This window comes from Teleopsis dalmanni, chromosome 1 (genome assembly GCF_002237135.1).
Source record: "Teleopsis dalmanni isolate 2A chromosome 1, ASM223713v2, whole genome shotgun sequence".
NCBI lineage: Eukaryota > Metazoa > Arthropoda > Insecta > Diptera > Diopsidae > Teleopsis > Teleopsis dalmanni.
The window spans coordinates 73,253,318-73,278,359 of NC_051846.1; the positions used below are offsets into that span (position 1 = coordinate 73,253,318).

A 25,042-nucleotide genomic window follows, 5' to 3' on the forward strand; every position below is an offset into this window, starting at 1 on the left:
ATTGAAGAGATAACTACTTTATTAAATAGGGGTATCATGAATGTTAGCACAAAAACAATTATATTCTCTGTTATTGAATAGTTCACTCGAAGCTTATAGTAAACGATTTCTGTAAAAAAAGTAATCGTAGTAAAATTAAATATAAAAGGCATTGAGAAACTCATCAAAGAATAGTTATAGAAATAATATTCTATATTTTTTAACCATTAACATTCAGTCACTTCAATTCGATTCAACAATAATATCTCAATGAACAGTGACCTCTTTCAGGTTATGATGGCCCAATTCATTTACTGATAATGTTTGTATTCTTCTTATGACAGAATACGATCTTTTGACGTTAGTTATTGACGGTAAGCCTATCGGCATATTTCGAACGTTTGATCTGGTAAAATATTTAGTTTTTGATGTTGAAACCCGAAGGGTTGCTCTCCACATATCACCACTCTGGTAAAATATTAAGTTTTTGGTCTTGAAACCCTAACTAGATTCACGAAAACTAATATCCCATATATGTCAACTAATATATTAGAATATGTTGATATTGTGTTAACAATTCAACCACACATAATCATGTGTTGTTGCGTTATATGTAATAAAAACGAATTGAATGAGATATGAATAGCAAGCAAACGAATAGCTTTTGAATGAGTTGAATGACTGCGACTTAAAGAATGTGAGCGAAATAATTACAAATAAACTATTTATAAATAAAGTGGTTTGTAAACTGAGCTACTTACTAAAAATCTTTAGTAAGTAGTAAGCAATTTCAATCACTTATACTACATAGTTGGGGTTTTTGATTAAAACAAATTTCATAGTTTTTAAAGTAAATTTTTATTTTCTTTACAATTTATATATTCTATTTTTTATAATATCATATAAATTGATAATCGATTAAAGTACTTTTACATTTAAAATTATGTAATAAAAAATATTTAAATATACGCACAATAATATTACTACAAATTAAAACAATTTCTTTTTGAAAAGAATTTTTTTTAAAGATTTTTGTTTTTTGTTTTTTGTTTTTTGTTCAATTATATAAAAAAAATATTAACACAGTAACGACTTCGAGTGGCAAATATGGACATCGAATGTTTGGCCAATATTTCGACCCAAAAGTCAGTCAAAAAGTCTTCAATAATTGAGGGAAAACTAATAAAATTAATTTTTTGTTGTTTTTGTTTTAGAACATTAGAATTTGGAGACATAAAAAAATAATTAAAAAATTAAAAAAATAAAATTAATAAATTGAGTACTCAAATACTATGAAGGGGCACTTGAGTGATTGGCAGCACAGTAGATTATACATAAGTTTTGTTTTTGTAGATTTTGAGAGTAAATTTATATTTACAAAAATGAGCTTGAAAACCAGAAGTTGTAGGCAGATTTGTGAGAGTAGTACAGAAAATATATGGAAATATATAAGTAGTACGCTAAATTGAAATAAAAAACTGCTATACGCTGACTTAGAAGAAACCATCGCCCGTTGGGTCATTCACCCATGGGTAGTTATTCGGGCATCGCACGCAGGTTTGTAAGTTGATAGTTTCACCGGGAACTTCCTTGGAAGTCAATTTGCAGGTGCTTGGCACCCAACAAGCTGGTTTGCCTTCAACAACGCACTTCTCTCTCCATGGTTCGAAGTTCTTAACTTCACTGATTGTACGTGGATTTTGCATCCATTGTATGACCTGTGTCATGGTAACGAAGTAGACATCATTGTGATTAGCTAAAATTTCATCGATCCAGTAAAGGAAGGCATCCAAAAATTCTGGATTATTTTTGAGCCAAGCGGCGTGGAAGTATAGACCTAATGGAGCACGATTTTGATCATAATGACGATCGAAGTTGTGGTTGAGGAAATTGTAGAATTGATCACCAGTTAAGATGTTTGAGCAAGAGTCAACCATAGCGCAACCAGGCAAATATTCATCATTATTTGGATCCTCACGACGATCTAATTCATTCATGACCATTTCCCAAACAGCATGTGAGCGAGTTGGACAGCTTTGCAAATTACCGTGGCAACGATGTGGCATGCGGAAGTACATAGTGTAAGGCCATAGTGGTGGATTCGAAAGTGGAGCAGTAATTGTGGAATCATACAAGAAAGCCTGTTCTTCCATCATAGTGAATTGATTGTTGCCACCAACACGCAAGTAGGGAGCACGTACACCAACAACGGAATTGTCGGTGATGTTAGCGAATTTTTCAATAATAATACGCATACCAGCCATTTCCTTGGCCCAATCGTCAACGGTGGCATTTGACCAGAAACGTTCTTCATCATTGTGGCTGAAAGTGGAATCAAATAATAAGAAAAAAAATAAGAAAAATATTCAAACCAGAAATTTAAAATTTATAATAAATAAAAGAAAACAAAAAATATTTTTGGTATGTAACGAAAAATTCAAGAAAATTATATACTTACGTTATGGAATGTACGGCGATTTCATGACCTTTACGTGCGGTCTCTTGCACGGCAGAGTAATTTGTGTATTTGTGTGAAATGAAATATGTGGCCTTGATGTCACAACCGTTGGGGTTTTTGCGTCCTTTGAACATTTCCTTGTACAATTCAATGTTGTTGTTGTTGATGGCATCATCGAAAGTGATTGTAATCATCATAGGCACATCCTTGGCAGGCAAATCACCGGGTATGGCGGTACCGTCTTCTGAGCAGAAACAATCAGGCAACACACAAACAGCAGGATCGCAAGGTGGAGCACGGTTTGGATCATTGTCAATGTCTGTAAATGAAAGAAGAAATGTTTAATTCATGAAATTTATTTTATGCAAGTTAATGTTTATATAGTAAATAAAAACGTTTAAAGCTAATTTCTCCTTTCACGGTTAATGCAGACGAGCACAATCCCTTCACTTCACAGTTGCATGCAGTTTCCCAATTGCAATTGCAGCACTCGTAAATGCCTTTACTGTGATGTATTTGCTGTGATGTATTTGCATAATTACTGCTGGCTAAGAGCAATTGAGGTTTTTCATATTGAAACCGTTCATAATTTGTTTTTTACACTTAAAGTCGAGTTTGTTGAACTTTTGTTACAAATTCATTAATGGCTCTTGCATTTAACTGCATGCAGCTTTATGTTTGTGGCTCGAGTAACGGTGTAAATGCCAGGCGGCTCAAGTAAATGTCATTGAACTACCGGAAAAATTAAAATTCAGATTTCAAGCAAATGGAAAATCGAAAAACTAAAACAATTTGTTAAAAACAAAAAAAAACAAACAAAATTAAAAAGAAAAATGAAACACCGAGTGAATGGAAATTACGCTTTTATGAGCCACAATTGAAGAATCAACAACGAAATCAGTTTTGGAGCCATGTAGCTCATGAATGAGTAATAGCGAGTTCCGCGGTACACGTTTCTGAAGACCCCATCGATTGGTCGTAAACAAAAGACGTGCGTGTTTTGCACTTAAAATTTTTGCTGTTTTTGATATTTCTTTTTTTTTTGACGGTCTGCAGTTCAGTTGGATTTTTGTAGGTAAAATGTTTAAAGCATTTACATTAGACATGCACGTTTGAAAAGCTCTTTCTAACTGTTTTCTTTTCCGAAATAGCGTTTAGTCCATTTATAGTTGTTAATTGTTTCGCCTTTTTCACTGAAACGTACGATTTATAATTAAGAAAAGCCGTTAGAGTCACATTTAGCCCGTTTGACGTTGTATTCACTTCTGGTGAGTGTTTTCTCGATTTTCGAATTTGACGTGATTGAAATCTTGATGTGCCCAATATGTTGCTGAAGAGAAGTATTTTGTCATTTAAGTTTAGTGTTTTAAAATTTGCGGTTTTTATATTATTTATTTTAGTTTATCTTGCACTTGTAACATTTTATTTATATTTTATTATGTATTTTATTTTGCGAAATTTTGAAACTTTTACTTTGCGCATTTGTGGATTTGATGAATTTTAACTGTTGCTGGAAGCATGAGAAGTCTTGTCAAAACAATTAAAAATTCATTTAAGATACACTTAAAAATTGCTTTGTGTTTTGTCAAATATGAAAGTGAAAAATTAAGCTTACACTGAAGTTGTTTAGTTTCAACAATTTTATTATTCAAGATATGAACGACAGATATATTAGTGGTACATTAAATAAATTTCCGTGCACATCTGCATTCTTCCATTATTAATTATTCTATTCTCATTTGAGGATATCAATAAAAAAACCGACTGATAGTTTAAATTTTTAGATATGAAATTAATGAATTGTCATTATAAAATTTTTAGTAATTTGTTTGAGCGGGCTAATTGGTCAATTAAAATATAAAATAAAAACTATTATTTATTATTTATATTTATCATTTAAGTTTTCTAATTACTTTTGACTTTTTAAAAGATCGGATATATACTTATGACTCCTAACTTGGAAATTCTGTGCTACAAGCACTATTAAAACGATTATATATGGTATATAATGTAAGTGAAACAGTTCTCCAAATTTCTTTAATATTATTTAACTGCAATATCAGAATAATTATATTAAATTGATTTTTAACATCCGGTTTTAACATTGATTAAGAATACCTATGTATCTATTTGTCAATTATCTTGGTAGTTCTCATCACCATGTCTTTGCACTTTCAAAATATTAACATAACGCTCTGTGTAAACGATGTAGAAGAAAGCTTTAATGTTTTAAATTAAGGTCTTGGAAATATGTTTAAAAAAGAACGTTTTTAAATACTTCTGGTACTTGTAGCGAAACTTGACAAACAAGAGATAATGAGTACTGGGACCTAGTACAATATTTTTTACGGTAATTATATGACAACTTTTTATAGAAACCTTTCGTGAAGTAAAACATTTATTCTGTAAAAACCGAAATACGATGAAATATAGATATTGGTTACTGGTATTCAGAATAATATTTTTTAGAAGTTATAAGCAAGAAATACATTATAAAAACTTGGTTTTCGGTCTTTTGCCATTTGTTGCAGTTGTTCCTTTAATTAAAGGAATGTTATTGGAATGTTGAGAGGTTGCTTTATTTATTGCAGTAATACTGTAGTATACTGTTCTTTAGTAGAAAACAGTAGAAATACAGAAAATATTACAATAAAGACATATTAGCAATTAAAAAATCACGAAGTCAATAAATTTAAGCTCAACAGACTATAAAAGTATTTATAAACTAATTTTAGTGCAATATATCTGATGGTCTACATAGATAGCAGCTTGCGTTTTTAAATGTGAGTAATAGATTTTATACAAAAAGATGTAATTATTGACAATTTAAAGGTCTTCCATATAAAAAAAGTTTATTTAATTATTGTAAGTTATTGCGGGAATTCTAGCTATCATTTAAACTTATTATGTTGTTCTAAGAAACTCTAGGATGACTATGATCTTTGTTAAAAAATAACCTATTGCAAAAATAATTCACATCACTATTTACACATTATTCATGAGGTGTTTGGTATATTAATTGTTCATTAAGTTAATAAATTAATATTTAATGGATGCAATTTTTTATTATAAATTATGTTCAAGTTTGGTATTAAAGAGTTTCTCTCCTTGTCAGGAAGTTATTGAAATATCTTTACAGACATCCAAATTGCATAATTTAAAACGCGATTAATTATAAATATTATTAATATTTATTAAAATTGAGCGAATTGGCGCCGCTTGCCAACTTAGAAATTAAACTGCATAAATTAAAAACGCTGCATCCTGCCAAACGTGCGTACGTAAGTGAATATCACACCAAGTTTTTATATTGATTTAGTCATATAAAAAATTCAAATTTTTATCTAATCAAATGTTTATTAAGTAACAGAAATAAGTTAACAGCTTTATAAAAAAATGTAAGCCCCGATATGACTGTTAAAAAAATGTTAACTAAAATTATTTTTATTTTTAAATTTCATAAAAAAGTTATAATTTTTATTTTATTGTTTTTGTTTCGAAAACCAAGTTTTTAATTTTGGAAAAAAATAATAATAATAAATATTTTATATAAAAAAAAGTATTTTTTAAATTTTGGAAAAAAATAATAAAAAATAAAATATATTTTGTTTTAGAAAAATATAAGAAAAAATGGTTTTATGAATTTAGTAAAACCGAAGAAATATGTATATTTAAATTTATTATTGCAATTTTATTGTTAAATTTTGGAAGAAAAGAGTAAAAAATAATAAATATTTTGTTTTAGAAAAATATGAACAAAAAAAATGGTTTTATGAAATTAGTAAAACCGAAGAAATATGTATTTTTAAATTTATTATAGCAACTTTATTGTTTAATTTTGGAAGAAAAGAATAAAAAATAATACATATTTTGTTTTAGAAAAATATAAAAAAAATGGTTTTATGAAATTAGTAGAAGATATACCGAAGATTTACATATATTTAAATATATTATTGCATTTTTATTGTTTAAAATTTATATTAAATACATAGATAATATCATGTTATATTAATGGTTGCAACCATTCGCTCTACACAATATTTATTTAATGTCAACAATGATATTTAAAGATCATCCAAAAAACCAAATTTTATAGTATATAATTTACCCAAAACTGTTATTAATAAATAAAATAATTAAACCAAATACCGAACAGGTACAGGTTTAATATTATAAACATAAATATATATTATATATCGGCATGTACATATATTTAGTCGTACATTGTGTACTACGAGTATATGCGGACCGGTTCGATGACATAACAACTTGTGCACATTTCATTGAAATTCAGTTGAGGAGAAATAAATAAATGTTTATAATAAAAATAACATTAAAAGCAGTGTTGCATGGGGAGTGGAACAAATGTTAACAAATAATAAAAAAGCAATAAAAACAAAACGCAAATCCCGGGTAACAGGCTTTTGACTCGTGCCTGTTGCTGTGTAGCTTTTTTTCTCAACTGTGATTTTTACCAATTCTTTTTTTTCCTTTTTTTCTTATTGTAATGATGCTTTTTTTTATTTCTTTTACATTTTTCGTTTTGTTATTGGTGCTGTAATTGTTGGTGTTGCTGTTGCTACTATTTTGTTGTTATTAGTAGTGTTGTTATTGTTTTTTGCAGACCAAACTCTGTTAAGCTTTAGTAACTTTATTCGCTGTGCCACTTAATGCTGTTAACTCTTGTGCTACAGTGCATTGCGCTGCTAAAGCTGCGCACTGTTGCTTGATAACCTACTTTAGCACAATTGAAAGTTAATGGAAAAATAAAATCAAAAAAAAAAGTGTAAACTTTATTCACCTTCTCGTTCGATTTCAATTAAAATTTTCACTTTTTATAAATTTTTAAAATAGTTTTGATTTTTTTGGAATTTATCTCTTAACTTTTTTGATGGCAATTCAATTAAATATTTTGCATGTACGAACATTTTTTGCTGAGAATTTTCAGTTTTTTTTCTTGCGGAGCTAAAGCAACGCTTTGTCGGCAATGCGTCACAAAGTATCCAACTTTGATTGTTGTTAAATTAATTTTTTTAATGAAAATATAAATTTTTTTTTTTGGTTTTAAGTTTAAAATAATTTTTATACAATTATTAAATTATATCTCTTAAAAATTTATATAAAGTATTTTAATAAGCTTCTATATATTTATAGTGTTTTCAGTAACCATAACAGTCTTTGTTAACCTTCTTTTCGACCAAATGACAAATCCTCATGGGCGTAGCTAAGGTTGAGTACATGCGACAGTGCCTACACCCTAAGAATACGTCTAAAGTAATAATTTATAATGAGAGGAAGGTCCATAGAGTAATGACATCGTGAATAATAGAATTTCACGATCAAAGTGCAATGCTGTTTACCCCTATATACAATCAGTGTACAAAGAATAGGTAGCAAATATGGGACAGTGCGTCTCCTATAAGCGTGTCTGAAGTAATACAACAAGGTCTTGTGAGCTATTTATGTACCTAGGGTTATCCAGTTTTTTTAACAAATATAGGTGGCTTCCTAGAAGTGTGTCTAAAGTAGGTGTTGTGAGTTAATTGTTTTCCACGAATTGTCCGGTTTACTGACGATTTTTTTCTTCACATATAGTATAATAAATAAGCATTTATATGTTATATATCTAGCAATATATTTATTATGCCGGTTAAGTAAAGAATAACTTATACCAAGGACCAATAAGCCTAAGTAGATCTCCCAGAGATCGCCGGTATAAGGAATAAGTAAGTAAGGAATAAGAGAGAGAGTAGCAAATAGAAAAAGAAAATTAAGGAATAAAGTGAAAAGTTTGTTATCTGCATTATTAAGACAATATTTTTATACTTATATTGATTATAGAAATATAGTCCAATCACATTAAGAAACGTCACTGAACAGCAACAAACAATTTGCTAAAATATAGCTGAAAGCCATTTTACAATATGTTTTGTTGTTTCGTCACTACGCTTTACCGAACTTTACCATAACAATGAGAAATGTATCTTGACGTTACGTTATCTGGATCACCAGAAAAAAGTGATTTGATATTACAGAGAAAGATTTAATGACGAATAATAGAAATTTCACTAAAGTGGCGTATAGAGATGCAATGCTTGGAGGTATCTCTCACACGATAAAGAAAACTTTGGTACACATTTGACTGTAATAGTTTGAAAGTAATTCTTCAAATGTATATATATATATATATATATATATATAGTCAAACTTTTATAATTTGAAGTACCATTTTGCAAAAGGTTCGATTTATGGAGACTTCGAGTTAAAGAATTTTTTTGTAATTGTATGTAATTTGCTCTCTAAACCCTATTGCACTTTATTTAGTTCAGGTTATAGAAAATTAGAGTTAAAGAATTTCGACTTATGAATGTTTTACTGTATATAGTTTTTTAAGTTTGAACTTAAACTATTAGAAACATTTTTCACAATTTTACTAGAATTAACTAGGACAGAAATAGAGTGACTAATGTAGTTTTTAGAGGACCACTGCATTACAATAAGTTTAACATGAGTATTTATACAGACTGATTCTATATTTTATGGTCTGATATTACTATTTCTAATAACAAATCTAAAAATAGTAGTAGTAATATCTGAAAGTTCATTTATTTTCATGAGCCCATTTTAATAAGTTACTCTATACAAAAATAGAGTAATAAACGTAATTTGCATTTAATTTTTTTAGCAACTATGAATGGCAAAAAGTATTAGACGTCTATTTATAGAGCCTGATTTATGATATATAATATCATAAATTTAGAGTAAGGTAATATAATTATCTATAACAAATTGTGAATTCTAAAACAAGGCTCAGTATGAAGGTCTCACTTTCAGATTCTAAATACGTCTCGTTTTTCATTCGAGATAGACTCATACTTGAATCTTTAGCAAAATGGATCTTAAGATTTTTTTATTAAGAAATTTTAATTATTTTTATAAAGAAAAAATATTAAATTAAGACAGATTGAATAATATGTTTAAATAATCGTAAAAATTGTATATAATAATTTAAAATATTAGATTTCTTTGTTCGATTTAATTAATAATTTTATGTGAGCCATCACGAGAGTGTTGATTTTTTGGTTTTATTATATATACATATATATATTTATTTATTTTTTCTGGTTAATATTTCACGACTTGTAAACAAAATTAAATTGAAAGAGAAAAGAAAAGATTACTTCATAATTTGTGGATCTTTCACGTTTTAAGACGTCGCGTCGGTATCTCGGTATCTTTTCTTTGTAAATTACGTTTGTGGTTTTCGTTCGATTTTTATGATTGTTTATTTTATAAAAGATATTTGGTGTTTTGTTTTCTTTTTTTTATTTGTGATGTTTTTAGTTTTTGTTAAGTATTAATAATAAATAATTTAAGCTGATTATGTAAGCTATTTTGCACATTTTTTTATTGCAATATTTTTGTTGTTAAAAGTTTATTTGGTTAAATTAGAGTCCAAGGTTAACAAATGTCGATATAACATTAAGTTTTTTTCCCAACTGTTTCTTTGTGTAATAAATTTATAATTATAATTAGTAAAAAAAAATTTTTTAAGACGATTACGTGAATTTTTATTTAAATACAATAAAATTTACATTTGGCTGACTTGAAGGCATTGATATGCGTTAATTTGAAGTTTATTTTAAGATATAGTTTATGTGGCTTTAAAACTTTAAGTGCGTCTTTTGTTTCCGGTTGCTTTAAGTGTACTTAACTGGTCCTTAACATAACTCTTTTTTTATATTTACATACTTATAAAATTTTCAAAGTCTGCAGATAAATGCTATTTAGGTAAATTAAAAATATTTAAATAATTTACATATAACATTTTAGTCGTACTCGCAAACTATATATGCACGACAGTAGTCGTGCAAATATTGTTGTACTTGTATCTCTTGTTCTTAAGTTTTATTGATTAATAAATTTTTTAATTTTTTTAATTTTAATTCAACCCAATCTATAAGTCTTGCTTATATTCATTTGACTGAGTGCATAGCAATTAGTAAAACTGTTGCTTTAGATACAAAACTGGCATCTCAAATCAACTTGAGTCAAGGTTTTCTTGTGTCTTGAATGTTATGTCAATGACGATTAGATAAATCAAGCATGCTCAGCTAAGATTCTGTCTGAAAGTGATTTCGTAAGTACAATGTATTGCATTGAGCAGTCCAATGCACGTCTTTACAGATAAATCAAATTAAGTCGAAGTATCTGTTTAAATAAACAATCTGTGAAATACTCAAGTAAAATTCTTGTATGACTCGTTTTCTGTGCATTTTAAAGCAACTGCAGTATTTTCCTTCTCTACTGCATGCGGTATTTAAAATTTGCCTAATAGATTTCTGCAAGTCTCTGTGCAAATATCGCAATTTAGTAACCAAATAATATCTATAATCATGCAAATTTGCAATGAAATTTCACTTCTGCTAATGATTTATTGTTGCAAATGTATCTTTTTTGCGGTTTTTTTCAAATTTTCAAATTTTGTTTTTATTTTGTTTAGATTTGTGCAAATTTTGGAAAGAAGTATGAGTTACTTTGCAGGTTATAACGAAATATGCAGACAGACGACGTCAGCGGCAAAAAGAGCTTAAATATTTGTTGCAATCTTCAAACTGGTATTGTACGAAAATACATATCCACAAGCAGATTTGGTTCCCTCTTTTCGTGGCATTAAGGTAATATGTTATTATGGCTCCACAACAACAATGTCAGTATCGATATGCAAAACAACTTTTCCATCAGCCACATGCCATGTATTAAGCTCTCGTAAAGCAAATATATTTATGCGCGTCCAATGATGGTTTCGAGTCTTTTATTTGGGTCTCCTTTACGATACATCGAATCTTTTACAACAGTCTATTTTAAGTTTATCTGTATTGCATATATATCTATGTATGTCTTCACATTTACCATTTATTTATATATACTACACGAGTATGTATGCTTACATTTTGGGCCACTTAAGTGCTTGTAATCAATAGGTTGGCAATGTGACTCGAGTTACGTTGGGAAATTGAATTCCGGTTTTTCTTACGTATTGAGTGCATGACGTACAATATCCAAAAGCAAAACTTTTGAAGACATATATTTATATATCCATAAAAATATATATACTTTTACATTACATGTCTTTATGTATATATTTGACATAAATAAATGTGTTTACTTGTGTGACACATCCATGTTAACTGCAGTGGCATTTTCAGTAACAAATGACATTATTCGTATTTGGTGTGCTAGTTTCGTTCAAAGTAAATACAGGTGCTTTTTGTTTTTTATTTACTATATTTTATTTTTTATAAATTCCATTATTTATTTTTAGTTATGTTAATGCTATTTTTAGTTACTGAATTTATAAATAACATTAAAAAAAAATTTGGCAAAGAAACTTACCACAAGTATTTTCGTCTGAACCATCAGAACAATCCTTTTCGCCGTTACAGAAAAGTCCACGTTCAATGCAGTTACCATCACCGCAAGCTAAGAAACCATCTTGACAGAGTGGCTCATCGGTATGTAGGAGAGGCTTAACGCGACGTTCTTTGTTCTTTGATTTACAGTTCTTTACTGATTCTTTCCAATCACAGGTTTGCTTCTCAATATCGAAATATAAACCAGCTGGGCAACGAATAGCTTGAAGACCCTAAAATATTTCAATAAAAAATAAATTATTTTGAATTACTTGGGATTGAAATTTAAAAATTCAAAACAAAAAAACATATCAAAGCAATTTAATTAATTTATATACTTTATACATAACCTTTATGAATTCTCTAGGAGAAAAATGATTTTCTTTTGCAATATCTTCCTGTTCTAAAAATGCGATCTTTTCTTTTAAACATCTATCTATAAAACGCATTTGAATTAAAATTTAAATCCCATTTAATAAAATAGGCAGATGAAAAGTTGGCAAACTTTTAATTAAAATTTAAATAAAATTAATAATTCAGGAAGCTATATATAGTTATCAGATTTCAATATGACTGACATTATTTTGAAAGTACTATAACAATGAAAAAAATAAACGATCGGATATATTGTGAATCACTTAAAATAAATTTTTTTTAGTTCAATAAAAAGTTTTATTCAAGATAAAATACGTTTAATTAAAAATATAGACATATAGAAATTGCATAGACAAGTTAATTTCAAGCTTATTAAATATCAAGTATACATGCAGTATGATACATATATTATATATTATATTTCGCTATGCCCAGCGTTGGCATCCAGAAGAAATATGTTTTTAGGAAGATACTTCTTTTATAGTCTATCAGACTGTTTATCGGTGAAGACAAGGGACCTATTAAATTATATAAATTCGATGGGATGGATTTAGTTTCCACTCTTGTATACTATGGACTCTTGCGAGAAATGTGTTAATTGAGGTACATGGAAGTTATACAATGGCTTGCCACTGCAACCAACCAACCACATTTCATTAATAATAAAATTTAGAACCTACTTATACTGAATTCTTAATCAGTTGGTCAAGACTATAAGATGAAGCTAAAATCATGTCTGATTTTGTGACAAAAGATGATGTCTTACAAACGAGTCTTCCTTCATCTCATTGCAGTTATATAAATAAATGTTTTTTTTTGTATTTTATATTTGATAGAAAGTCTTTCTATGGATATAACGCCTACCAGCACTAAAAGCACAAGACTAATATACAAAAAAAAAAAACAATAAATTTGCAATAAAAACGTTGTTATCTTGTGCTGTATAAGACTTCGATTATATTCTAAATTCTTTAAATGGATAGTGAATAATAAACTAATTGCCACAAGTTAATTATTGAAAAATAAAATTTTGTTAGCTAATAATTAATAACTGTTTGTGTGAATGGGATATCAACAACAAAGTAAGACTACTTAGTAATATGAAAAAGTTGAGTGTTTGATTTAATAATAATGATTTTGATGTATTTTGCATTATCAATATTGATATTAATTAGTTGTATGTTGTTCTGTGATAACACAGAACTTTTCTCTACGAATATATGGGTTTTAAATACTTGTGTAATAAATTGATTAGTTGGATGTAGGGACAATCTATAAGAAAAGGTACAGAGTAAACAAGATTTTTTAAAAAGTAGGTATTCGTTTAAAAGAATGATCATTCAAATGATCTCTCCTTCACTACCAAAGTAATTCAAATATTATTCAAACATCACTGCAATTGCGTTCCAATGTTAAGAAATGTTTACAATCATTAATGTATTTGGACAATTATTAATGTATTGTCAAAATTATTTAATATTTGGATGAAAAGAAGGTCAATTAATGCATCTGTGAGCATTTTGGGATTTTATGAGTACATAACTGAACATCTAACAAAAACCGATCATAGTTATACGAATTCAAATATTAATTGTCTATAAAACTGCGTCTATTGTTTATCAAATTTATATAGAAGAAGCCCTAACATTAAATTCGATTTTAAACTGGATGATCTAATTGCTCACTTAATACAAGTTCAGATGGTGTTAAAGTTATGGTAAAAAACTAAGTATGTACCGTAATGTGTTTCTTAAAAAACTGAGAAGAAAAGTACTTACAGATGATGTACATTGAATAACATCACGGCAATTGTCACCTTCACCAGCTACCAAACGGAACCATTCACCAGCATCTTTATCTTTGCAAAGCTCCTTTTCGAAGGATTCTTCCCGTTTTGGTTCTTCTGTGGCTTGACGTTTAAAACGATCTGTAGCGGCGACTGTAAAAAATTAAGAAATGGAAAATTAATACAGGAAAAGGCAGTGGTACAATGTGATTTTTGAAATCTATTCTGCTTAAATTAATTAATAAAGTTATAGTATTTATAAAATTGCTTAGTTAGATTATCAGATTTTAATTAATTATTAAAATAAAATTAAATTGCTTATATGCGAAATAATATATAAAAAATGATATGTAAACTTAACTATAAAGATTTTAATTATAAGTGATATTTATATATATATATATTGTATATATATATATATTTAGACGTTTAACTGGTAATAAATTACAGAGTATATCTAAGTATTTATAAGTAAATAAGTCTTATGATGGTTATAATCACATATTATGCTTAAGTTAATGAGTGTTTTTCTTAAATTCTGCCTGGTTTCGTATATAATTAAACAAAAAAAAAATGGATTATTTACTAAACAAAAACCGGAAGATATTTTGGGTTTACTATTTTAAAATTTATGTACGTTAATTACTATTTTGCTGCTGTTTTCAAAGCGTAAAAATAAATAAAAGTAGGTTTCTGCGTTATAAAAGCTCTGAAAATTACTTCCTGCTTAAACATTCGTACATGCGAAAACTGCACGCACCTCGAGGCACACTTTAATGCACTTTTTCGTATATGTAATGTGGACCACATTTCATGGCAGAACCTGGTACGAGTTTGTACCGAGCGAGCAACTTTGCTGTCAACAATTAAGACAAAGAAAAAAATGTTGTCATTTGGCAAAGTCACGAACTGCTTGCTTGCTAACATAGTTTAAAATCTTATTTATTTATCTGAACTTAATTATAAACATTTTTAATAATACGAAATTTTTGAATTTTAATTTTGACCAACTTTGGCTGAAACAAATTTATGCACATACATATCAGCTCATACACATCAGCAAACAATTCTTCCCAACTTGTTTGCAGTTCTGCTGAAATTCTTAAACTTGTTTCGGATTTTTTCGAAAAACTCCATAAAAATTGTGAATTACTTAGTCTACAATTTATGACAGTGTGAAGATATAGTTGATATATCTGCTGTAGAAAAGATATTTTATTACTTTGACATTTACGAAAGTGTACAAATTAGCATAACAGTTATTTAAGAACTGTTTTTATTGTAGTTGTTGTTGTTGTTGTTGCTAAGTAAATATGCAATATATTGACTAAGTCGAAGAAGTCGGAATGAACGAGTAACGTGTTTGAATGTTAATGTTAATTTATTGATGAAATTTCAATTTGTCACTTTTTATTTATGAATTTTATATTTTATTCGATTATACTAATCTAAGGCCACCATCAAGCGTGCATTCTATCCTCCGAAGACTTGTTTGATTTTATTATGTGAGCTGATCGAGATTAAGATCACAACAACAAGCCACACGGCACCAGTCGACGACAGCTGTTGTTGCGAGGCTTTCAGCCTGTATTGGAAGTCGAGCTAAAGTTGCATGTCTTCAAATGCAAATGGCAAATGTTAATCATTGCCTCAGTGACTTGTAGTCACCACCTCGGGGGCGTTACAAAATGTCAAGTGTTGTAATTTGTATTTTTCAAGCAGATTTGCATATGTCATGAAAATATGCACACAATCTTGGCCGGAAACTGACGACGGTATCGAGAATGTGCCAAGTGACAAAAGAAAAATATGTGCAAATTCATTTAAATTTAAATATTTTATAATATTTTCTTCAATTAGCATAAGTTTATATGCATAAATAATTACTTCAGCCATTGTATAGATTTATCTTTGAAGTAAAAGATAAACTTGTGAGGAAAAGAGAAAATTAACAAGTCACCTTACAAGTTACCTTAAGCAATATAAAGGTAAAATAAACAGGATTTTTCTTTTTGCAAATATAATATTATATAATACAATGGCGTAGTGGCGTAGAAAATTAAGGGGAAACGATGGCCATCAATATCGAATGCTTCATTCGTACATTTATGTATACCAGATAAATATTATAAAATAAGTACTCCCTGATGAGGAACTAAATTGCTGTGACTATTCATAGTAAATTTGATAGCAATGATTTTGTGTTAGTCTAAAGTCCCTTATTATTAACTAAGTAAAAGCCAAAACTTACGGCTACTTATGGAGAGTTTAGCTATGGTAAAATTTATGGCAATAATTCTATATAAAATAGGTCAGCCATATATTTGTGTGAACCTGATACTTTTTATTAAAGTAGTTACTCCCTGATTATGATTTAAATAAAAACCAAAAGTTAGAGTTACTTATTGGGTGCTTAGTCATAGTTAAATTAATATTTCTGTGAACCAGATATTTTTTATGAAATTAATTAGTCCCTAATTATTAATAAAAACCAAAAGTTTCAGCTACTTATATGCTGCATAATCAAGCTGAAACCGATAACATTTAATACTATAAAGCTGGACCTTATTATAAAACATGTTATTATAAAACATGTAAGTTCCAAATCAAAAATCACGGATAGTGGTACTCCAACAAACCGGCAGGTTAAATAATTCGTATGTTCAACTTTAAAGGAAGGATACTTTTCATTGAGATTAAGCTACTAATAGAGTAGCTGATTCCTTATCTTAATCGAGACTACACTTTCAATGGAACTGTCCTAAGTGATAGAATATCGTCATAAAACCTTCTGGGATGAGATTTAAATTCACATTTTTTGTTAGTTTCTGGTTTTAATATAGGTCAAAATAAGAAGACTGGATGGAAAGCTTATGTGTGCGTTGTGAATGAAAAATTCTCAACGAGAACATTCTTCTAGCATGCAATCGAAAAAACTGAAAAACCTTTGAATTTTCTAATACTAATTTTATAAAATAATATACAACAATATATTTTTAGAATTATGTACATAAATTACTAAACTTTTTATTTATCTTTCTATAAAACTTATATTTGTAATTTAAATTTTTTTAAGTTGAAAGGTGGTAAAAGCTAATAGAGCTTATATGGAAGTTGATGTAGGCAGTTAATAAATTTTAAATAACTTTAATGGTTATTGAATGCATATTTGAATAAAAGATTTCAAATTAAGTAATGATTTACTAGAAGGTGTTTTCAAGGACTTTAAAAAATTAAGTTGAAGTCGTTGCCTTTAAGAAAAGAGCGTATCTATTGAAAATTAATAATTATTAGTAGTAACATACACTCTACAAACTTGACGTTATTAACAATTAGTAAATTAATAACCAGATATGGAGTAATTAATGCAATTATTATTTCATTTGAATGCAATTTTCATTTAAATATTTAAATTAAAAAATGTTAGATGGATGACCTTGCTTTTATTTTAAAATCAAAGTCAGTAAATGTATAATTTTGTTATTTTCGTCTATTTTTTTAATGAATTTTTGAAAAACTTATTTATATGGAAAAAACATAAAGAGGTTTTTTCGAACAGTAGTGAAATACAACAACAAAAATTTTATTTTTTATATTATTTTAATTAATTGAATTTTTGCTGACGAAATAAAAAATAAAAAAATATAAATATAAATATATTAAATCTCTTGATTATTTTTTATTTTAATAATTATGAAATTCTATATGTATATTTAAGCTTTATTTTAATTATTATATATATATATATACATAAGCTTAATTTTTTCTTTTAAGCAATAGTAAATAATCTCTCTATATATACATATAATTTATAATATATGTTTTTAATTACTTTAATATGTATTTTTATAAAGTCATATTTTTTTAAAATATCTAATATAAGAATAAAAATAATTTCAGTTATTTTACTTAAACTTTTTATAAGATATGTTTATAATATTTTTAAAAGATATATCACTGCTTACCTTCTAGCATGCAATCGAAAAACTGAGGACTGATTTGACAATCGTAACTTAAAACTGGATTATGTACGAATAAAAAAATAATGACAACATCATAACTCATAATGAATATAACAATCATGACTTAAATCAGTATTGAGACTTAAGTTACAGCTGTGAAGTTGGTTTTGAAAGTATTTTGTTCTATTAGGATACGTTGTAAGACTAAAAGTTGTACTACGATCACAGTACAGGTTTTACTAGGAATTTGTAATATTGCCGTACTTTTTCATATTCGAAGTAAATAAATATCCTTACACTTATCCTGACACTTATGGTCAGGGAAGTTTTCTTTGTTCAAGAGAGGTAACGGACTAAACAAGAAAAACTCTCTTACGCTGACACTTATGGTCAGTCAAGTTTTCTTTCTTCGAGAGAGTTGTGAAGAAAACTTTCTTAATCTAACACTTATCGTCAGCCATGGATTTTTTTTTTCGTAATATTTTTTATTATTATTATTTAAATTTCATTTTTAATATAAATGAAATTAAAATACATTATTGCCATTTAATAAACTGTAAATTTTAATAATAATAAATATATACCTATAAAATAAATTTAAATTGAACTTAAACTTAATTAATTCTCACTTCTTTGATATTGAAAAAAAAAAATGTTGAAGGAAAAAAATCGAATAATTTTTGTGGTAATATTTTAGTGTTTGTCATCAATCATCGTCCCGGATACAATATGCAATATATTGATAAAAAAATATTTCATTAAATTTTTCTGTATCTTTTTTTGGCACAAGACTAAGCCCATTTGTAATATTCGTACATTATGGATGGTTTGTTGCTCAAAATCAGGGCTACAACGTTACTTACGTAAAATTACATAAATAAAATTTTTAAACCTGCTGCGGATATGAAAGTTGTTTTACTGGAATTGCCGCTCTTTGGTTGAGATATTGTTATCCTTTTGTAATCAAGGTTACAAAGGAACTAATAAAACGAAGTCACAGTTGAAAGGCATGGGTCTGATTTTTAGTTGCATTTCAGTTGAACAAAATGCCTCAAATTTTCACATAAAAAACAAATTTATTTACGAAAAGTAGATGAATTTTACTCTTTACACTGTCCAAAAAAAAAAATGGTAAAGAAAAACTTGCCACACAATTCCAGTGCAAATTCTCAAGGTCTACAATTGTTGCATGTTGTTAATATATGTAATATGGTAATGTTGTAATGTTGTATTGTCAGTGTATGGTAAATGAATGTTTGGCTTTTATATTCGTGAAGTTTGATTTCACTAGAAAAGTATCTTTTACTAATAAAATTGTGTGTTGCTAATAATTTTCCTTTTTTTTTTTGTTTTGTTGAATTTTTTGTGTAAATTTATTAATAGTAATTTTAGACAATGGCAACCTACATTACTGACGCAATTAATTCCACGAAAAATAAATTGAAAACAGTGCAGAACGGACAACTAATGTAAAGTGCACTAAAATAAAATAATTACTGTAAATAATGACAACAAGCTTTTCCACTTATTATCGACAATTCTTGTTGTTATTTTTATAAAATTTTAATTTTGTGTTATTTTTTAATGTTCACTCAATCACTACACGAAATTACGATGCCTCTTGACTCTTAAAAAGTTTTCTATTCAAGTACTGTGCAATAGTGCTACTTTACTGAGAGAATGGTTTGAGATAGTGTAGTACTTTTTCGTATCTTTTGCAGTTTCGCCAACATCGATTTACTGCACTTTTTGCTAACTTCCGGAAACATACTACGGAAATGCAACACTGTTTGTATTTCAATTATATATAACGTTACCTATTTTAAGTTAAATTTAAAGCTTTTTTTTTGGTTGTAATTCGTTTATTTTAATCACCAACAAAATTATTTTATTTTAAAGTGTAAACTGCGTTTTGAGTTATTTATTAATTTATATATATTTAAAGTTTAATTAATTTCGCCGAAGAAGCTACGCTTTCATATAATGACAAAGAAGCTATTCTTTAAAATTTAGAGGGTTTCGAATGGCAAAGAAAGAAAGGATAAACACATAAATTTAGTTAATTTATTGAAATTATATATTTATATATTTTTATTTATAATCTTTTATGTATTTATATGGTATTTCATAATAATTATTTGATAGTTATCTTCAGAAATTTTTTATTAATTTACCAGGAATTATTTATTAATTTATCAGGAAATTTATTATTTGAATTTATTAATTCATCGCTTTATTGATATATTAGTGTATTTTTAAACATATAAGGGAATATTTATATATATATATATATATATATATATAAAAATATATGTATTTTATTTTTTTTAACTTGCATATTAAAAAATTATTATTATTTATTTTTTATTTATCTGAATCTTGATTTTTTATTCACTTAAAAGTAAAAACTTCAAAAGTTGTTAATTATTTTTCTTATTAATTGTTATTTTATTAGAATATTTTTTAAAACTTCTAATTGATACGAAATATTTATTTATATATTTCTTATGTAAATGTTGTATTTGTTATTATATGCATTATTATATATTACATATTTATTTATTTGTTTATATGTTATATTTTGTTTTAAGTTATAGTAATCTATATAAAAATTTTTAATTACATGAATGTATTTAGTTATTATTAATTTTAATAAACCGCAAATTTAATTTTTTTTTTTTAATTAAATTTTTTTGTTATAAAGAATTACATATCAGCTATTAATTTATTTAAACTTTTTTTTTTTAAATTCATAATTTTTATTTAGCTATTTTGTAAAGATAAAATTTGTAATATTTTTTTGATTCTTTTAATTTTATGATCTTTTATATATATTTTTTTGTACTATTTTTTATTTTTTTGATTTTATTAACCTTTATATCGTAATCCATTTATTAAAATGTTTTTATTTATATATATATTTCATATATATATTTTATGTTTTTATTTTTTTTATTTAAATAAAATTTAAATTTATTAATAAATTCACTATATATTAATTTTTGTTTTATTATTAATTTATACACTAATTTATTATTGATAAACTGTTTTATATATTTCAATGTATTATTTTAATATTTAAGAAATTAATTAATTAATTTTTGTTTATATACTATACTAGTTTTGAATTTATGTAAACATAATTTTTTTTCTTAATTTATTTATATTATACATGTATTTTGTTCACTAGTTTCATTTTGTATTTGTTTATTTATATATTTTTCTCAAAGAGTGCATTTATTTACTTCCACACTTAAATGTTATTGTTATTTATTTATTAAAATTAAATAATTGAATTTAATATAGTTCAATAATTTTTTATTAATTATTAACAATTTTTTATTTATTTATTCTTGCAATTAATTTTTATTTATTAACAATTTTATAATCACTTATTATTACTTGTTTTGCGTTATTGCTGTATATTTTCATATACTTATTTAATTTTTTTAATTTATAATTTATTTATGTTATCATTTGTATTTGTTTATTTACTTTTTGTATACAGTTCACCATAACTTACAGTTATATATATATATATATATATATATATATATATATATTATATATATATATATATATATATATAGCATATATATATATAATATATATATATATATATATATATATGTTTATTATATTATATATGTATATATGTTTATTATATTATACATGTTTTTTATTTAGTTTTTGGTTATGTTTCTATTTATATATATATATAGAATAGAATATACTCGTAGATTCTTTAACAAGTTAATATCAAAGTAAAGCAGAGTTTTCTTAAATGTTAATAACTATGTATATTTAGTGAAAATTGTTTTTGTGACATAGTCTTAAAAACCTTTGCATATTTTCGAATAGTCTCGAATCAAAGTGGCGATTTAAATTCTTATTCTTACATAAAATTTTTTTGGATGGATAATACGTTTTAAATTCATTTTTTTTAATAATAAACTGTAATAAAAATATGTATTATAACAATGTGAAATATAACATAACATTTTCCTCAACGAATTTGGTTTTATGCTTCGATCGATTTAAAGCGTTTTCAACGGAGAGGTAATTTTAGTTTCGGGAATAGAAAAAGTTACATGGGGTCGGTCGAATATGATAAATCTGGTGGTATTGTAAAATTATTTAAAAAGTTATGGATTAGATTAGCTATTAAGACCTTTTTAAGAAAATCTTAAAAACGTCGATATTTCAAATGGAACTTCTTTTACATATGTGTATTGATTGGGAACTAAATTTATTCGATAAACTTTAATCGAAGAATTAAATTTATTTTAATTTGATATTTTTTCAAAGTACTTAAAATACTATTATGTATCTATTATATATAAAGATATTAAAAATATTTTTATTGTTCTTTTTTTATATTGGTTTATTGGTTTATATTATTATTATTAATATTAATATTATACCTTATTATTTTATTCACAATATTATATGAGTTTTATTATATCATTATACCATTAATTGTTTAGTTTTTTTTTTTTTGATAAACAACTAACAATTAAATAATAAAATAAGTAAGGTAATTAAAAATTAATATTACTGTACTAATCTTGGTACAATAATATTTTTATTAATTTCTTATTTTATTTTTTTTTATTGTTAATATTTTTTTTTATTATTAAATGATTGAAAAGGTAATATATTTTATTAGGTTTTTATAACTTTGCGTTTTAGAAAGTTATTTTTGTTGTAATTTTAATTATCTACAATTTGAAATTTTCAATACTGCACATATTTTCAATTTTATGCAATTTATAGACAATTAAGCTGTATATCGTTATTTTACCATATTTTTAAAATTTTATTAAATAACAATTAGTTTCCTAAATTTTTTTTTTTTATTTATAAATTTGAATTGAATTATTTCAAAAAAAAAAAATATTAAAAATAAAATTTGGGTTTTAATTTAATAAACTTGTTCAGTCTAAAGTCTATTCGAATATATAAATTAAAAAAAAGAACTCAACTTAACGAAACCTACAAATATCAATATAATCAAGATTTAAAAATTTTTCTTTTCAATCTTTTTTTCGTTCTCCTCTTTTTATTCTATTTTATTATATATATTTAATTTTTTTTTTAAATTTTTAACGTTACTATTTTCATTATTAATTTTTTTTTATTATTAGTTTTATTATTATTATAATAATTATTCGACAGTATTATTAATATGATCACGTTCCTTTTTCAGCAACTTTTGTCTTTTTTATATTAATTATATATAATAAAACAAAAGAATTATTATTATACATTATTCATTGTTATATCATTATTCATTTTATACTGGTTTCATGAATATAAAAATTGTATTAAAATTAAAATGATTTAATAATTAATTAAAACTTAAATATTAGTATCTATAAGATACTAATTAAATACTTATCTTTGCAATTTTTTTTTTTATAAACCTTTGAATTTTCTAATACTAATTTTATAAAATAATATACAACAATATATTTTTAGAATTATGTACATAAATTACTAAACTTTTTATTTATCTTTCTATAAAACTTATATTTGTAATTTAAATTTTTTTAAGTTGAAAGGTGGTAAAAGCTAATAGAGCTTATATGGAAGTTGATGTAGGCAGTTAATAAATTTTAAATAACTTTAATGGTTATTGAATGCATATTTGAATAAAAGATTTCAAATTAAGTAATGATTTACTAGAAGGTGTTTTCAAGGACTTTAAAAAATTAAGTTGAAGTCGTTGCCTTTAAGAAAAGAGCGTATCTATTGAAAATTAATAATTATTAGTAGTAACATACACTCTACAAACTTGACGTTATTAACAATTAGTAAATTAATAACCAGATATGGAGTAATTAATGCAATTATTATTTCATTTGAATGCAATTTTCATTTAAATATTTAAATTAAAAAATGTTAGATGGATGACCTTGCTTTTATTTTAAAATCAAAGTCAGTAAATGTATAATTTTGTTATTTTCGTCTATTTTTTTAATGAATTTTTGAAAAACTTATTTATATGGAAAAAACATAAAGAGGTTTTTTCGAACAGTAGTGAAATACAACAACAAAAATTTTATTTTTTATATTATTTTAATTAATTGAATTTTTGCTGACGAAATAAAAAATAAAAAAATATAAATATAAATATATTAAATCTCTTGATTATTTTTTATTTTAATAATTATGAAATTCTATATGTATATTTAAGCTTTATTTTAATTATTATATATATATATATACATAAGCTTAATTTTTTCTTTTAAGCAATAGTAAATAATCTCTCTATATATACATATAATTTATAATATATGTTTTTAATTACTTTAATATGTATTTTTATAAAGTCATATTTTTTTAAAATATCTAATATAAGAATAAAAATAATTTCAGTTATTTTACTTAAACTTTTTATAAGATATGTTTATAATATTTTTAAAAGATATATCACTGCTTACCTGTTGTAACTGCAACAGCTAAAACGGCAAAAACTACAAATAGTTTTGCCATATTATTTTTTTATTATATAAATTTTTACTAATTTAAGAAAAAATCACAAAATGTAACTATTTTAAAATGTATACACAAAACTGTTGAAATAAAACTATTTATTTTTTAAATGAAACAAAGTCTGAGATCGGGCAACAGTGCAACCCAGCAAAATTGTCCTTCCGATCAGTTTAAAAGTTTCATTTACACTGTTTCTGCGCACTACAAAAATTTCTCGAACTTCTCGACAAAGTTTTAAAATTTTCTTCTTTTATTACAAAAAATGTATGCACACACCGTTGTGTATTTATACGTGTGGTGAGTTGTGGTAAAGTAGTAGAGCTTTTCGAGCATGAGAGACTCGTAAACGCAAGATCGTTACTTAAAAGTGTTGAAATCCAACGAGCAACTGAGTGGGGAAATTAATGCTTTTGCGCACGCGTATTGCAACTGTGGTGAATTAGTTGTTATTTTCTTTAAAATTGTTTTATATAATTTTTTAAGTGTACTTTTATAACAAAGAAAAAAAAGGAAACCGTCTAAAATTGCTGACGTTTTGCTAACCGCACGTTGTATTTACAAAATTCATGCC

General features: G+C 25.8%; 1 protein-coding gene across 1 annotated transcript; it reads right to left on the minus strand.

Moving 5' to 3' along the window:
- Window positions 1-833: 833 nt before the first annotated feature.
- On the minus strand, window positions 834-25,042 carry LOC119668384 (chitin deacetylase 1). The gene is made up of 5 exons (XM_038077867.1): window positions 24,420-25,042; window positions 14,004-14,164; window positions 11,834-12,083; window positions 2,438-2,756; window positions 834-2,301 (listed from the first exon to the last, which is right to left on the minus strand). Exons 1-5 carry the CDS (start codon window positions 24,469-24,471, stop codon window positions 1,473-1,475), a joined length of 1,611 nt encoding a protein of 536 aa, XP_037933795.1. The 5' UTR covers window positions 24,472-25,042; the 3' UTR covers window positions 834-1,472.

Coding starts and splice junctions, on each gene's coding strand:
- LOC119668384 (XM_038077867.1), bottom strand. CDS start 24,471: ATGGCAAAACTATTTGTAGTTTTTGCCGTTTTAGCTGTTGCAGTTACA. Junction 14,165..24,419: donor AGCTGTTGCAGTTACAACAG/GTAAGCAGTGAT, acceptor AATTTTTTACAG/TCGCCGCTACAGATCGTTTT. Junction 2,302..2,437: donor ATCGCCGTACATTCCATAAC/GTAAGTATATAA, acceptor TTCCACTTTCAG/CCACAATGATGAAGAACGTT.